At 42.4% G+C, this 16,584-nt stretch overlaps 3 protein-coding genes across 3 annotated transcripts; 2 read left to right on the top strand and 1 right to left on the bottom strand.

The window, feature by feature from the left end:
• The first annotated feature begins 867 nt into the window (after positions 1–867).
• Positions 868–6,578, top strand: wbp2 (WW domain binding protein 2). Its single transcript, XM_044102138.1, has 8 exons — positions 868–1,099; positions 2,361–2,469; positions 3,247–3,382; positions 3,460–3,552; positions 3,644–3,790; positions 3,877–3,999; positions 5,269–5,345; positions 5,433–6,578. The coding sequence occupies exons 1-8, from the start codon at positions 1,041–1,043 to the stop codon at positions 5,478–5,480; spliced, it is 792 nt and encodes a 263-aa protein (XP_043958073.1). The 5' UTR covers positions 868–1,040; the 3' UTR covers positions 5,481–6,578.
• trim65 (tripartite motif containing 65) lies at positions 6,434–11,720 on the bottom strand. The gene is made up of 8 exons (XM_044102137.1): positions 11,619–11,720; positions 10,788–11,239; positions 10,597–10,692; positions 9,784–10,014; positions 9,530–9,698; positions 9,346–9,435; positions 9,045–9,262; positions 6,434–8,212 (listed from the first exon to the last, which is right to left on the bottom strand). Exons 2-8 carry the CDS (start codon positions 11,214–11,216, stop codon positions 7,904–7,906), a joined length of 1,542 nt encoding a protein of 513 aa, XP_043958072.1. The 5' UTR covers positions 11,217–11,239; positions 11,619–11,720; the 3' UTR covers positions 6,434–7,903.
• A 540-nt stretch (positions 11,721–12,260) lies between these two features.
• mrpl38 (mitochondrial ribosomal protein L38) lies at positions 12,261–16,251 on the top strand. Its single transcript, XM_044102130.1, has 9 exons — positions 12,261–12,376; positions 13,640–13,828; positions 13,900–14,031; positions 14,116–14,318; positions 14,403–14,475; positions 15,378–15,423; positions 15,524–15,682; positions 15,838–15,974; positions 16,050–16,251. Exons 1-9 carry the CDS (start codon positions 12,292–12,294, stop codon positions 16,184–16,186), a joined length of 1,161 nt encoding a protein of 386 aa, XP_043958065.1. The 5' UTR covers positions 12,261–12,291; the 3' UTR covers positions 16,187–16,251.
• Positions 16,252–16,584: the final 333 nt, after the last annotated feature.

Below are 16,584 nucleotides of genomic sequence, written 5' to 3'. Positions count from 1 at the left end.
GTACCACTGAACCCACCTTGATATTGTGCAGAATCCGTGGTGAAAGACGAAAGTTCCTTGAAATTTTGCATTGAGAAACGTTTGCCTTGAACATTCAGCGATGGTTTCCAATTTTGGTTCTGATGCACTGAGATGTTTTCCAGAATACTTGGCTTTTATGCAGTAATATACGCTGTGGATATTTGAAAATAAGCTGTTTTTTTTTTTTTTTTTTTAAACAAATTGTCATTTTCCAACTTAGTATTGACAGCAGCAGTGAATTAAGGCTCGTCTTTGGCAGATGCTGTTTCATACTCATTCTTGGCACCTTCATATTTCCTCAATCAACTGTTTATGGACTTATTCTGAAAAGTGATACCGGTATATAAATTATGTTGTGTTCCAGACAATTCAGTTCGATTTTGTGTAGCTCACTAGTTCTTAAATACACAACAGAATTTATAATGTCTGACAATTGGACTTTCAGTGCTCATGCTTAATCAATACATCCAGGATAACATTTTAATACCACAGGGTGTATTTCAAAATATATCTTGTTTAACAGCAGCGCTACATAAATAAATAATTATATTTTCCTCTGTCGTTGGTAAAATTATCAGTGACTGTCGTTGACGACCTACATTTTTACATTTGTTGTATAACTCCGTAGAAACTTCGACAACAATAGCTCACCGCGTACGTCACACGTTGATTCACGACCCTTCAGAAATAATTTCGAAATATCAAGAATATAATATAAGTACGTGTTACTAATTTGTTTTTCGCGCATCCTATTAAATTTCAGTTTTCAGCTTACATTAAGAAAATATTTTTTGTTTATCGGTATGCATGTTTTTGAGGGTGCGTGCGTGGGTGCGTGCGTGACGTCACAAGAGCGTAGAGCGGAAGAAAAGCAGGTGCAGCTGTAGCATCAGACTCATAACAACCGTTACCAACGTACTGTGACAGCTACCGAGGCCCCCTTTCTTTCTTTGGTAAACCTCTGAATACCTTTTCAGCTGAGCTGTTTTCGCTGTGAGAGACGCTGGAGGGTCGACATCATGACTTTGAACCAGAACCACTCAGAGTCTGGTGGAGTCATCATCAACAACAGTGAGAGGTAACGTTAGCTTTCAGTCACCGTTATCCACACTCGGCCTAGTCTATCTTCATTTTTTTTTCGGCATAAACGCTAACAGTGTATTCATGGAAACACAGCGTCGACCTCATGAATAACGAACATCAGCAATGTACATTATGTAGTTATTCGCAGTATCTTACTAATTCATAAAAATAATAAATAAAATGTACACTTTCCCAATTTTACTTATTTTTACCCTAAAATTCTGAGCAGAGACATAGCTCCTGTGGATTTAGAATGCATAATAAGCTGTTTAGTTCTATTAAACACAACGTTTCACATAAATACGCCACTATTTGTTGCAACGCCATGGAAAATTCGAGGCGCGTTCGATAGCTCTGGGTCGGCTCTCGTGACCAAAACATGGCCTTCAATCAAAACAGACTTCACGTGCGAACACGGGGAAAACAAATGAGCATGGAGCGCGAGCCTGCTTTCAGGATACGTGTAGTTCAGAGTTTAAATGCTACTTGTTCGGACTGTGGATCTAAAAGAACACATATTGCACTGCGTAGTTGTGCTACACAGCCTGCTGGCCTCTTACACTCTGCCCTGCTTTGGCAGAAAAAGGTTTTTTTGGGTTTGATACATGTGTTAGAGGGAGACTGGGTGTGTTTGCCCAAATGTATCATGGCAATGCAGAACAGAGAGGGTGTGAACGTATCTTTCTCATTACATCAATATTTTCTTGGCTAGAAATGTATTAGAATTTCAGAATTATGGACGGAGACTAGAAAGCAATTGACATATCAACTGGTCTTTGATCTATTTGTAATAAAAAAAAAAAACATGACATAACAGATTATTAAAAGTGCTTTAAAAAAGATTGAACTGGCTGCTGTGCTGTTAGGCCAAAATACAAATGTTATGGGATTTCTCTACAAATGTCATAACACTTGTATGGTTGGTATAAATTGTGCCTTATAGATGCTTCTGGAACATACAGGAATGTAGTAATTAACCCATCAGGAGAAAGTGCAGTACAGTCTGTCACTAGATGGCATCAGGGCCTAATCCTATTATTTCAGGGCCATGTTTAGTAACTGGACAGCTACAGAAAAACCCAGCTGTCTCAACTTTAAAATTCTAAGTTCAGGGTTATCAAACTGAAGCTTGAGCCATCTTTGATTTGGAGGCTTTTGAACGAGTCATGAACATTTTTGACATACGTTATGTACATTGTTTCTCTTTTTTTTTTTTTATTGTAAATGTATGTTTACGTGTTCGTTCATGTCACTAGCGTGTTGATGTCCCATGATAACGTGGAGCTCGTCTTCTGCGATGCGGACCGTCTGCCTGAGCCGTTCAGAAAGAGCAAAAAGGGCAGCGTCTACTTGACACCGTACAGGGTGAGTGGCTTTTTGTAATCTGTAAATACTGTCAGGATTGTCTTCTAATTAGAAATTTTAAATTGCAGTTAAATGCGTGTGAATAACAAAAGTGAGTATTCGCTCTTTAAAATGCGTATTTTGCTTCAGACTAACTAGTTTATTAAATAACAGATTGCAGTCATTATTTCCAGGATAACTGGAAACGGGCTCGGAGGTGGTTACCTACTGGGAGGTGTGCTTCATAACCTTGCTGCCGCCAGTGCATAGCTTGGTTAGCAGGTGGAAGTGTGTGCATCGGATTATAGTTGGACAACGTCTGTGTGACAAAAAAAAAAAAAAGAACAGCAACAAAGAAGCTCTTTATGTCCAAGAAAACAATGGGGAGACATTTAAATTCTGCAGGAAGTATTAGGACGGACAATGGAGGTTATTATCTCTGATAAAACCAACTTCTGCTTTAAAACGGAGTTAAGATCAGAGCGTCCTGCAAGATTAACTTTTTCTAACGTTCCAGAAATGACACGTGTACATATTTATTTATTTTTTTTTACCTTTCTATACACACGTGAAAAAAATAAAAACACACAATGCTGCAAAAGACAAGACAAAGCTAGTGCAAGAAATGGCTAAATTATTGTTATATTGAGAAAGGGGCAGGGATGATTGAAAAAATGATGAAGCTGTTTTTTTTAAATGACTTTCACAGACACATTTATGAAAATATATAGTACGGCAACAAACCAGCAAAACTTAGGTCTAGGCTGAAAGTCGAAACCTGCTGCTTCCTCCTTCCAGGTGATCTTCCTGGCTAAAGGACGCGACGCTCTGCAGTCCTTCATGATGCCCTTCTACCTGATGAAGGGCTGCGAGATCAAACAGCCGGTCCTGGGCGCCAATTACATCAAGGGCACCGTGAGCGCCGAGCCTGGAGGTAAGCACGCCGCGTTGGGCCCCGTCATTCGTCTGAGTCGGGTTCTCTATCATCTGGATGAAATGAATGTCTTCCAGGTGGGTGGGAAGGAAGCGCCACGTTCAAGCTAGTCTTCGCCGCGGGCGGAGCCATAGAGTTCGGCCAGTTCATGCTGCAGGCTGCAGCTCAGGGTAAGAAAATGAATCGGTACGTCTGAGCAGTGGTTTTCAAATAAAAAACATTTTACTCAATTATTTTTTGCGGTATTTCTTGTTGCTGCAGCTTCTAAGGGCCAGCCGCTGACTCCTAGCTTTGGTGGCTGCCCTTTCATGGCTAACGGAGGCTATGCTTACCCTCCTCCCCCCGCTAATGGAATGTACCCTCAAGGACCTCCACCCGGCTACTCCTACTCTAACCCCCCACCTCCAGGTACCACACCATCATACCGATTGCTGTGTTACAAGTGTGCGATTCAGCAAAGGTTTCATTTGGTTCTCTCTTCTTCTGTGATCCAGGAGCATTCTACCCAAGTCCTCCAGCTTTCGATGCGTCTGCCAGCTACGTACCGCCCCCTCCTTACTCTGCCCCCCTGGGTCAGCAGCCACCACGTGACCCAAACCTTCCCTCCTCAGCAGCAGGTGAGTCTCTCAGGCAGAGAGGCTCCAAGTGGTAGCTAAAATCAAAATAAACGCATAAAAATAAACCTGATGGTTCTTATTACTCTTTAGGCACAGAGACAGTTTTGAGTAAGAGAATCGTTATTTTATTTTATTTATTTTGCCTTCTCAGATTGTTTATGACTGCACCAACAGCAACGTTAAAGGCTGGAGCCAAATTCATAGCAGACAAGGAAAAACAACCAGAAGATGAAAGAAAACTATTAGATTTTCAGTTTTTTTTGTCACATAGATATTTTTTTGTCTCAGGAACATCAAAAATTTAATTAAAAAATCCAACAACTGCGTTTATATTCTAGTGAGAAATCAACAAATGTCTCAAGAGGAAAGTCAAGGCCTTTGCACTCCATCGCCACAGTAAAGCACGGTGGTGGCAGCGCCATGCTGTTGTGTCGTGACGCTTTTCCTCAGCACAGCTAGAGAAGATGGACAGGAAAGGAGATTCACGTCTCAGAATGGCCTAGTAAAAGCCCAGTCCTACAACCAATGACAATAATTGACATGCCTCGAAAACAAAACAATTATGATTTCCATTCAATTTAATTCAAAGCTTGATCTACAGGAAATCTGTCCGTCACCATCTGCAATAACTCTCTGAAGAATTTGAGTTGATGTGAGTTAAAGCGACATTTAATTGCCCTTTGGGATCAATAAAATATTTTCGATCTTGAATTCACAAAGAAAAATACATAATTTAGTTTCCGTCACAATTTGTTTACTCATTTGTTGTTTTATCACATAAACTCTTACAGAACTGCTCAGATTTGTCGGTAGCAACGTTAACAAAAAAAAAAAGTTCAAGAAATGTGAACAATTTTAATGCGATTCCATCGTTCAAACCATCCATCCATTGTCTGGTCACCCTTGTCCCTAATGGGGTCAGGAGGGTTGCTGGTTCCTCTCCAGCTACGTTCCGGGCGAGAGGCGGGGTTCACCCTGGACAGGTCACCAGTCTGTCGCAGGGCAACACAGAGACATACAGGACACACAACCATTCACACACACACTCACACCTAGGGATCGTTCAAACCACTCTCTGCTAAGTAATGTAAAATTTGGCAAACGTTTTCCTTTCATTCCCAGCCGCACCCATCGCTGAAATGAGCTCCCCCTCTTACCCTTCTCATGTGTGGCAGTTTTTTTGTTGTTGTTTTTTTTTTTTTTTTTTAAATAGTCAAAGCCATATTTAATAATGAATATCCTTTCCTGTTCTCTGCCTGCCGTTCCCAGCGGAGGCCAAGGCAGCGGAAGCGGCGGCGAGCGCCAGCTGTGCCACTCTGCCTCCTACGCACGTGTACCTGCCGCAGGTAAGAACCCGTATCCCAGCTCCGAAAAACTACTTCTGATCAATAATTGAAATGAAACGAACACTTTCTCTCTCTTTTTTTCCTCAGGACAAGCCCCCGCCTTACTCCCCTCCAGAGGACAAGAAGAACCAGTAGAGCCTGTGTGACCCCGCCCTCGTTCCTCTGTCTCCTCTCATTTCATTGACTGAACATTTTCTCCTCTCAGTCTTCCTCATCACCTCCTGACATTCCTTTTTCCCCTCCCCTCCCTCCTCCTCCTCGTTGTTTTCCTGTCTCCCTTCGTCAGAAGCACCTTTACTTCCCAGGAAGTCGCAGAGTACAAGCGCTGGCAACCAAAATGGTCGCCATCCATTGTATAGTATTTGTTGCTTTCCAAGTGTCCCGTTAATCCTCCCCCCGCTCCCATTAACCTCCTGCGATCTGATGTTGAATGATGTGAAGCTCACGTAGAATTTTCTATCTAACCAAACTCTAAAACAATGAAGTCGTTTGCTTCGCTAAAGACGGCCGGAGGCAAACCGAACGCAGTCTTATTTTTCTATTATTTTTGTGTGCACCAAGATTTTCAAGAAGGAGGTATTTTCTCGAGAACACTCAGCGTCAGAAGTACAAAGTAGCCTTTTTTTTTTGTAGAAGCGAGCAGATTTTGTGTGTTTCGACAGGCTTTGGTGGGACCAGGAAGAATAGAGTCCACAATCTGGGATTAGAGCAGAGGGGTGGATTCTCCCTCCAATCTTAACGCGGGAGCAGACCAGTCACCTAATGATGTCACGTCCTGTTTGCCCCGGGCTTCACCTTTCACTCCTCGGTCGTCCCGTTTTTGTTTTGTTTTTTTATTGTAGTTGTCTTTCCCCCCCCGCCCCCAGATAGTAACACGACCGCCTGGAGGACGGGCTCAGTTTGTGTTCAACTCCGTTCGCTCGGTCTGATCTCGAGCGCCTCGGTTCTTCCTTCCTCTGTGGTCATTTTATCTGTATCCTGTATCTGTGGCGCATCAGCGGCTGATTCTTTGCACTTTTAGAATGCTATGCATCAGGCTACGGTTCGCTCTCGTCGTGGCTGGGTGTACAATAACATTCAGCTCTGTATGTATTTCAAACTTAATTTATTGAACAGTTACTGTAGAATGGTTGAATTATGGGAGAGAAAAAAATAACTAATGGCATGATCTCAACAGAAGCATGTGCGCATTAGATTGAAGTTTAATAAATGGCTCTTAACTCATAAAACGAACTCATTCTGGATTGATGCTTCTACATCAGGAAAAGAGCTCTTTTGGAGCGTTTTGTGCATATCCACAGCAGTTTCCCAAAAATCCTGAGCCTCAAGTACCTCAACATGCCAAAGGTTGACAGCATAGCTCAGCAGAAGTGCTTAATTAAAAAAAGGAAGGAAAAAAAAACATGGCTGGTTGTCATAAACGTGCTAAAAACATCTAGAAAGTGCCGTAGATTCCAACATCACAATGCAGGAAACAGTTTCTGCTGTCATGCTGAAAGTCCAAGAGCTCTTATCTCAGTAGTGCTTTTTTAAAATCGGTTTTTAAAAAAAAGGATTTTATTTGCAGCAGATGAAAAAGTTATTCTTCAACAAGTAAAGTGGCACTGAATTGGAGTTGTGTGGTTCAACCAATCTTTTTCCACAGTAGAATTATTCAACTTCAATGATTTTTAAAAACAATTGAGTCCACAGGTTTGACTTTCTCTAGTCAACAAATTTTCATCAGGACCGGGATCCGGCTTTGGGGAAACATTCTACTATTTCAAACTCCAGTTTTGTCCTCCTGCTTGGATGAACACTGAAGCTTCTGGACTACAAACCTGACATGAGCACCAACTGAGACAATTCTGGCAAATAAATAACCCAAACCAATCAAAGAAACTCTCCAGCTGTCCACACGGACAAGCTAAATGTCTCTGGCACAGATGTTTTATGGTCAGAGACGAAAACTGCGACGTTTGAATAAAGGTAGGTGGTTTGCATCACATTCGTGCCCAGGATGATTGTATGCAACTTCAGAGCAGCGAGTCAAATAATAGCGTTCCTTTCAAGCGGATTAATGCAAAACAGACTCACTGAAGCTCTTTGTAACACAAATTGGCAGCCGGTCCTTTCTGTACATACACTACAGCTGTATCTTGAATAACACATGAAAACATCACAATTGTCCCGTCAATGCAAAACATCAACAGTGATAATTGTCACTGCGCTCCTCATCTCGGTAAACATATTTTTAAAAAAAAGTTTAAATAAGAATTGTATTAAGTGTTGGCAACCCCCATGGTTGCAGACACTGGAGTCATTTTCTTAAGTCTTCTCTGCCTGCGTTAAAAACTCATGGTGCTGCTGTAGACGAGGATCAACTGGGTGCAGTGAGAGCATCATATGAGTTGATCTTGATTTCTTTGAAACATAAAACCGTTTAGATGAAATGGAGTGAAAGCTGTAAGGACTCAGAGTTTGTCGCCACCAAGTGGTGAGAGGAGAGTAATACAAGGGGAGAAAAAGTTTTTTTAAATCGATAAAGCGAGTTTCTCTGTGTCGAATCAGCCGGAGGCTCACGGGGAGCAGAGGGTGATGCTGACTCCCTCCCCTATCCAGCAGGCGGGGAACAGCTCCTGGGTGAAGGCACAGTGGAAGGCGTGGAGCCTCGTCTGCCCGTCGCCGTAGTAGGTGAGTGTTCCCGCCTCGTAGTCCAGCAGCATGCCGATGCGGCTGTGATGGGACTGGCCGACCAGCGTCTCCCTCCGGCCGTTGTGCCAGGCGGAGAGCTGGTGCTCGTCCAGCTGCAGGCTCCACGACAGTTCATTCATACCCACCATGCACCGCTTCCCCTTCTCTTTCCTGGGGATGGTTTCATAAGTTACCTGGAAAAGGTAGAGGTAAAAAAAAAAATGGATATGAATTTAAGAAAAAAAAAGAAATTTTTAGGTTTATACTTCCACATTTAAGTTTTTAGGAAATTGTAATTACTAATCCTTGATATCCTCCTTTGCCTGGGTATATCACGAGGTCATTTCCTGTTTGCCTCTAGTGGTCATTAAGCCACTAAATGGAAGTTTTCAATTTTGTCACCACACAGTGGGCAGGAGTTAACAAAAATCTGAAAAAAAAAAATAACAGCAGAAAACAAAGAGCCATCTTGAGGTGGTCACAAAGTCTCCATGGCAACCAGTAGATGCCATGTACTTTCCAATTGTCATTCAAAGTATCCAAGGGAAAAAGAAAACTTTGTTCCAGTAAAGAGATAAGAAAACTCTTCTCTGTTTATGATGGTAGGGCAGACAAACATGATTTGAAATAAGGGACGAATGTGTGGAAAAGCACCTTATGCCCACTGTATGTATGGACATACATCGGACACATCTGTGTCACAAACACTGGTGTTCTTGTTAAAAATGTGTTTGATATAAAAGCATTAAAAATGTAAACAGAAAGTGACTCATGTTTGGATCTGGGGGCAAAATAATAAAGCGGCCACCTCAAACACAAAAATAATTTACTCGACACACAGTCATCCTCCATTCATTGGTCTCTGAGTATTCTGACCTGAACCTTATACACAAAAAGCCTGGGGCTGAGCTGAAGGGAGAGCAAAAGAGGAACTTGGAAAGATTCTGGAACTAATCTAACAGATGAAATTTCTAATGACCAACAGACTGATGTGATGTACGACAACAGAATCAGAAGTGCCTTTACCCCGAGGTAGGCCCAAGGCTTGGACACCTCCAGCTCCCAGTAGTGCTGTCCCTTTTTAAAGCCCTGGAAGCAGAGCACCTGCCAGGTGTGGTCGAAGCGAGCCTCGTGAGCTAGGACCGGGCGCGGTCCGGAGGTCAGGTGCTCCGCCCTCCGATTCTCATGAGACAGAGACAGGTGTTCGTTGGCCGTTCGAGGGTCAAACGTCAGCGAGCACCGATCTATGAAGACGAGGATTGAGACAAGAGTTAAGATCTGTCAAGCCAAGGTTTCAATCATACAGCGTATAAAAAGCAGGACTCACAGGCACTGAGACCTTCCTTCCCACCAGGGAGGCATGGAGTAGCCGGACTGGGAACCACAGCAAGTACTGGCCTCTTATCCTGTGGAGACCCTGGAGAGCCATGTGCCATGAGCCGATGAGAACACGGGTTAGGATAAAAGTTCTGGCCGGTCCAGCAGAAAGAAGCTCTTAAAATCAAGGTTACCGTCGTTGTCCTGAAGCACCGTGGTGCACACGGCTCTCTCCAGGTCCTCGGAAACCAGCTTGGAGACCCGGGTCAGAACGTCTGTCACGCCGTTCAGCCGATCCAGAAGGTTTGGCGACACGTCTGTGGGAACGTCGCTGAAACGTGGCACTTCCACCCGCGTCGACTCCTGAGAGTAAAAAACACATCTGCTCCAGACCTGATTCAACGAAACACGAAATCACCGCGGTCCGCTGATGTCACGGGGTACAAACCCTAATGAGGTCGGCGTCGGAGAGATCGTGCAGAGCTGCTATTTGGGCGTGGCTCACTTGGAGGATCTCCAAGCGCTGCTGGAGGCAAGCCAGCCGCGTCTGAGCCTCCGTGATGGCCTCCTCCTTCTGCTGCTCGATGAACAGCTCCGTGGCCTCCTGCTTCTCAGTCAGAATCTTGATCAGAGACGAGAACTTGGCCCTCATCCAAGTCGAAGTCTGCTCTAGAGTGACCTGTTGATGGAAGAACCCCGGTTACAGGTCGCTTGGTGAAATATTGGTCAAACTTTCACCATACACAAGCAAATATGAATAGACTGGATTCCAATTTCAAACTATGTCTGATAGGTTAGAATAATCTACAATACCTTGAAAAAGTATTAATATCACTCTTTGTTCTTTCCTTTGTTGTGCTACAACCACAAACTCCACCGGCTTTTATGTGACGTACCGACCAACATAGTTTCCAACATTATTTTACCAATAAAAACCTGAAACATGTCATGCGTTTGTGTTCAGACAGTTATGTCAGAACTTGAGACAACGAATGAATGAGTGGCTGCCACCTTGGGAGGAAGTCACCTGTCAGCTCTGCGAATTTATCCACCTGTTTTTCTTCGCTAAATATCCAGAACTCGTTCAGATTGAAAAGAAAACAAACAATTTTGAACTTCCATTTCATAGTTCATAGACTTTATTTGCCCCAACACCAGGCTAAGCATCATTTGTTTATTTCAAATAGGGTTATTTTTTTAAAAACACCAGTAACACCTGTGACATTCACATCAGAATTTTGAATATTTTGTGAGGAATCACCTTAGCATGACTGATGTTCTCCACCAAATCATTTATACTCCTTTGTGTGTCCTCAAGCCGTTTCTCCACTTCCTTACTCTTTCTTTCAAGCAACAGCTGTAAGAAAAAACACAATTTGGGGAAAAGGTTTTACCTTACTGTTAAAAGTTTAGTCTGGACTAAAGTCAAAAGTATCCCGACTTGTTTTATACCTCTTGACTTTCCTTCTCTGCCTCCAGCATGACTTTGTCGTGATTGGCGCATTCAGTGATGCCACATTCACAGCACACGGGCATTTTGTCCTGCCTGCAGTAATAAACCAGGGGCTTCTTGTGGCGATCGCAGAGCAGCAAAGTCCTCGCCCCATCCCCTGACCTCAGCAGAGTCTCCCTGCAGGATGGGCCGGTGCTGTTGGCAGACTCGGCCAGCACCGACAGCGACACGTTTCGCTTCAGAACCGGTCTGGACGCGAACTCCTGATTGCAGAAGGGGCATTGAGGGCTTTTGTTAGACTTGCTGCTGGTGTCCCAGTGTGTGCTGATGCAGTCTTTACAGAAGGTATGGCCGCAGGGGATGGTCACAGGGTAGCTGAAACGCTCCAGGCATATGGCGCAGTTGAGATATGAATTCTGAGAGTCCATATTTGCAGGGAAACAACAAACATCTAGAAGAAAGAAAACACAGAGCTAGCTTACAAGGCTAGAAAAAACGGTTAATTCTGAATAAAATTGTCTTTTTTAATTATTTTCTGCATTGAACTGTGACACAAAGCAACAGCAAAGAAATAAAGTCACAGCGATATACTACGCTATATCCAGGTGGAGCCCAGAGCCAACAGCCTGAACTGAACTCAATAGAGAGCACAGCTAGCGCTAGCTCCCGTTAGCATTACGTTTGGCTCCTTTTATTTTAGCCACGACTCTACGTGACAAATACTCAGTCAAACATATTAAGGTAAATAAACAATTTAATTCCAAATTAAACTGCACGCATTCTCTGACTACTGAGTTGTAACACAAATGTAACGTCTTGATATGTCTTACCACTACAATAGCTTTTTTCATGCAATGTACAGAAGAAGCTTCGCTGATGACGAAAACACGCAAAACGATACCTTCACTGGCTACTCGGAAATAGTAAACACAACTCTAAACGGAACAAATGAAGGTGGATGATGCGAACTGTGCTGAGAGATTCCTACCTATTACTAAATTAGGAGTTATATTTAGTCCGCTTATTAAAATTAACACTAGCATTTATGCGCTTTCAGGTAATAAATATAGTAAATATAGACAATAGATTGAGAAATTGCTGAAGTGTAAAATCAGTTCGACTATCTTTTGCTCATTTTGAACTCGAAAACTTATATTATCCTATTTAAAAGAGAAAGGATTGCGCAGTGTTTTATTGCACAGCCCAGAAGGCTACAGTCACCCTACAGTAGCTAGTCATTAAAACAGAAAAGATAATATTTTTACATTTTATTACATTGAATTTTTTTTTCTGTAATATCTTTTTGTATTTCTATTTCTTTTTTTAACGTATTAATCCTTGTCTGGGTTATATTACGAGAACACCTGTTGACTAATACTTATCAACGGGAAAAAGCGATTGAAGCAGATTTCTGAGTTGTTTGATACATTGAACGCAACATCGTACTCCTGTATCATTTGGGTGACCACACGGCCACCGTAGTTACGAGGACGATTATCCAAGATGGCGCTGCGCACAGTTTGCGCTGCTGCGCTGCGAACTGGGACAGATTTAGGGGTCAATAACTCGAGGACTATTTCTATAACAGGTATTGTTGTGTTTTTTTAAATATATGTTATATTTGGTAGTTATTGCCCGAACTTTAATGCTTGAGTGTTGCTTTGTAAAAGGGTGTTTGAAGGAAACAACACAAACATGCCGGCCTTGACTGTGCGGTCAGACGTGACAAACTAAGCAGCAGTCAGAAAAATCAAACATTTTGTTTACAGTCTTAATTTCATTGATAACATGACTGTGTTAGTTTAAGATCGGAAGTTTAACTTTTACAATTTAATCATGTATCAAAAAGCAACGAACGCTTTACAGGCTGACAAGAAATAACTAAGAAAAATAGTTCAATTTCAAGTATTAAAATTTAAATGTAAAAACAATAATGACGGCTCACTTTAACAAAACCAATACTTATTTGAAGCAATACCTGGTTAGGTGGTATAATACCTGGTCTAGTGGTGTTACACTAGACTTATTTGGGCATGTAACTATACTCATTTTTTTAGTAAATAAATCAAATTTGGCCTCTGTTACATAAATTAGATTTTCACAAATTAAAAATAATAAAATTAAATGTTACTGCAATGGAAGCGTTTGCCAGAACAGTCACTGATTTAAATGTGATTGACCAGAATTAGAATTTGACAAAAGTTCTTGGCAACCAGCATTCACTCCCCTAAGGATGTTTTCTATTTTTTATTTTCTTGAAAAAGTGGCTCGCATATACTTTAAATTTGTGTGTAAATTAATACATTTTTACTACGTTATTGCTGTAAAACAATGCTTGATAGGTTATGTTTTGTACAATTGTGTTAAAACACATTGTTTTTTTCTTGTAACAAACAATGAAAATAAATAGAGCCTTCTATCCCAGTCAGAAAAATCTAACATTTTGTTTACAGTCTTCGTTTCATTGATAACATGACTGGGTTAGTTTAAGAATGGAAGGAGAATCCGCAAGTATAACTTTCTAACTTTGTTTCTAATAAAGTTGTATTCGGCCTTTTATTATCAAACAAGATTTAGCCTTATGGAATACATAGATCCTCCAACAGAGGGCAGAAAACAAGCGGGCTTCAAAACAGGAAGTAGAAACTAACAGCTCTATTAGAGGTCTCAGAAATAGTCATAACAGGGTAAATAATCATTTGTCACTAAAAGAGGTCTGTCTGTGAACATGCCTGACTGAAACATTTTAGCTCTAGTTTTAATTCAAATTTGATTTAAAAACGCAGTTATGCAAGATAATAATTTAAACCCATAACATTTTGACGATGTTGTTTCTAACCAATGGACCCAGCGGTCCTCAGCAAACGGGTGCCTCCATTGGGTCCCATGCCCACTGATGACATCGACACATCGAACCTGGAGTCTCTGGAGAAATACCGCAGCTACAACCGCTACTTCCGACAGGCTGAGGAGGCCAAGAACAAGCGCGTGTGGTGGAAGACCTACAGGAGCTATGTGGAAAAAGCAGATCCCGAGCATGGTGAGGAGTAAACGCTGGAATCTGCTGCTGATGGGGTTCGAATGCGTCACTGAACGTCGTTGTGTGTCAAGGTGCCGAGCGAGTGGACATCGGACTGCCGTACTGTCGTCCTAGCAGAACCAAAGAGGTGAAGGAGAGGAGGCAGACAATGAGTGAAAACAAGAGGAACGTCGAGCTGGAGAGGGCCTCCCGACTTCGTACTTGTACGCTTTTTTTCCCCCCCTTAACGTTTGTCAAAATTTGACTTTTTTTTTAACTGTTTAAGTTAACACATGTCACCCCTTCAGTGAAGATCTCCTTGGACCGAGTGCAGGAAACCTGGGAGAAGACTGGTGGACCGTTCAACATAAAGAGGCTGGCCGACCACTATGGGGTCTTCAGGGACCTCTTTCCAATGGCGTATTTTCTACCTCAGGTCACCCTCCGCATCAGCTACAGTCAGGACACCGATGGACAAGTGCATTGTGGGAATCGGCTGACGCCAACAGAAGTATGTTTAAAATAACAGAGGATGAATTTTTCCACATTATGTTTTTTCTCTTAGCTTATCTTCGACTCCATCTTGTCTGTCTAGGCAATGTTGGCCCCCCAGATCGCCTTCGACGCAGAGGAGGGTTCGCTATGGACCCTCCTGCTTACCTCTCCAGGTCAGCGTCGCCTTTAGCCTGTGAGATTAAGCAGTCTGTTTTCACTGGGGATGCAAGTTATCAATTGAGCTAATGTAAGGTTGACTGATCTCATCCATCGACTAACGGTTAACTGATAAGCGTCCATTTTCTTAAGAACTTAAATTTCTTTCAAGAGGGCTGACCGTCATTCTATTAACATAAGGGATACATGTTTCATAATATACTGAATTTAGGAAAAAAAAGTCAGCTGTACTAAATATCGACTGAATAAACAGAAAATTGTGGGTTTCTCACATTCTAAAACTTGCATATAAAGCATAGCAAAACAGGAACGTGTTGGGTTGCTGAATAAAAACGTAAAACATCGGCTCATTAAGTGTATTAACTCACTTAATACACCTAATGTATTGGCACAATGCAAACAATTTTTTTCCCCCTGCATCATGTTACAATTTTTCTGCGTCATCTCCTCGCTTTCCTGTCACCACGTCCTCGCCTTCGTTATTTTTGGTGGAGAACTTGACGCCGCTCTGTTATGCAGCATCTTGGCTGAAGGAGCGCTATCGAGGCGAAACGTAAAGAACTTGTAGAGAGTTTATGTTTCAAAACAGAACCGCATAAAGTGCATTTTACCTCCCTTAACTGACTGTGTTTGGACCGTTTCTCTTTCCGGTTGTGCTATGGCCGCCATGTTGAATCACTAGGCTCCGCTTGAGTATTACCAGCGGCGCTCTCTGCTGGATAGCGGCCAAACTACAACAATAAAAGAAGGTCTTGGTGGACTTTATTAGTCGGTTGGAATTAATTTTAATCTATTTAACCATTAATTGACACTTAATCACAAGCTGATGGCGTGCATCCCTAGTTTTCACATTTAAATTCAGAAAACATACCTTTATATTTATTTCATTTCTTTGCAGACGAACATCTTCTGGATAACGAGGCAGAGTACCTCCATTGGCTTGTGTAAGTACTTTTGATCCAATCCAAAGTGTGCATTTCTTCATATGGCTAGCGCCAAACCATGTGAATCTTAAAAATGTGGAATGTCTTACGTCCCTGAAAGCGGGAACATTCCAGGCGGGGCTGTGCAGGCCGGAGAGGAGCTGTGTCACTACCTGCCGCCCTTCCCTGCCAGGGGAACAGGCTTCCACCGCTATATCTATGTCCTCTTCAAGCAGGAAAAACCCATCAGCTTCCGGGAAGATCTCCACCCGTCGCCATGGTGAGTAAGGGCCCCGGCGTCTTACCTGAATGTGAGAGAGTCAAGAAGTTCAAGCACTTTAAATGAGATGTACTTTCTTACCGTAACAGGATGTGAGAGGAGCATTACCACTCGTGTTGGTGTGTGTATTAATCCATGCCGTCTTTCCTCCTCAGCCACTCGCTGGTTGACCGCACCTTTAAGACCATTGATTTCTACAGAAAGCATCAGGACGACATGACGCCAGCAGGCCTGGCCTTCTTCCAGAGCCAGTGGGACGAATCGGTTACCAACACCTTCCACAACACACTCAGTGAGTCGAGTTTCTTTATGTTGCCACGTTTGTTTTGAAGTCGGTTTAAAAACTAAACCCACATTCTCGCTCTAGACATGAAGGAGCCGGTGTTCGAGTTCATCAGGCCTCCAGTGTACCACCCTCCACAGGTCAAGTATCCACACAGGCAGCCGCTACGCTACCTGGACAGGTACAGAGATGGGAAGGAGCACACCTACGGCATTTACTGATCAGGAGAAACGCATCCAACCGGAAATTCAGTCTGGAATTGTCTAAATAAACCATTTCTTAACCATTTCAGAGTCTGGTCTTTAGTCTTGTGACAATAGCTCATTGTCCTCAATCAGATGCATATTTTAAAAAGTTTATTAAAAGTGTCAATTTTTGTCTAACTCTTACTGAGGAATAGGAACAGAATCAGTGTCACCAGTGCGACTGGTAAACCACAATTGCAAAATTGAAAGTAGTCGTGGGCCACAAAAGTTACATCTCCTTTTTTTATAAAAAGAAAGAAAAAATCCAAAATGCACCTTATTCCAGTTTTCTTTTCAAACTTGTTCTATTCGGCCTCATTTTCAGTTTGATGAATTGCTTAATGGACACAGTGACTTCAAACAAATCTGGTAAA

This window comes from Gambusia affinis, linkage group LG20 (genome assembly GCF_019740435.1).
Source record: "Gambusia affinis linkage group LG20, SWU_Gaff_1.0, whole genome shotgun sequence".
Taxonomy (NCBI): Eukaryota; Metazoa; Chordata; class Actinopteri; order Cyprinodontiformes; family Poeciliidae; genus Gambusia; species Gambusia affinis.
Note: the sequence above shows the minus strand (reverse complement) of the source record. Positions and strands in the feature narration are given on the sequence as shown.

What these genes read in the sequence shown, in the direction of transcription:
- wbp2 (XM_044102138.1), top strand. Translation starts at nt 1,041, where the DNA reads ATGACTTTGAACCAGAACCACTCAGAGTCTGGTGGAGTCATCATCAAC. An exon ending in ATCATCAACAACAGTGAGAG is followed by an intron (nt 1,100 to 2,360) that starts GTAACGTTAGCT and finishes TCATGTCACTAG; the next exon opens with CGTGTTGATGTCCCATGATA. An exon ending in TCTACTTGACACCGTACAGG is followed by an intron (nt 2,470 to 3,246) that starts GTGAGTGGCTTT and finishes TCCTCCTTCCAG; the next exon opens with GTGATCTTCCTGGCTAAAGG.
- mrpl38 (XM_044102130.1), top strand. Translation starts at nt 12,292, where the DNA reads ATGGCGCTGCGCACAGTTTGCGCTGCTGCGCTGCGAACTGGGACAGAT. An exon ending in GAGTACCTCCATTGGCTTGT is followed by an intron (nt 15,424 to 15,523) that starts GTAAGTACTTTT and finishes CGTCCCTGAAAG; the next exon opens with CGGGAACATTCCAGGCGGGG. An exon ending in CACCTTCCACAACACACTCA is followed by an intron (nt 15,975 to 16,049) that starts GTGAGTCGAGTT and finishes TTCTCGCTCTAG; the next exon opens with ACATGAAGGAGCCGGTGTTC.
- trim65 (XM_044102137.1), bottom strand. Translation starts at nt 11,216, where the DNA reads ATGGACTCTCAGAATTCATATCTCAACTGCGCCATATGCCTGGAGCGT. An exon ending in CCGACGCCGACCTCATTAGG is followed by an intron (nt 9,699 to 9,783) that starts GTTTGTACCCCG and finishes TTTTACTCTCAG; the next exon opens with GAGTCGACGCGGGTGGAAGT. An exon ending in GGTGCTTCAGGACAACGACG is followed by an intron (nt 9,436 to 9,529) that starts GTAACCTTGATT and finishes ATGGCTCTCCAG; the next exon opens with GGTCTCCACAGGATAAGAGG.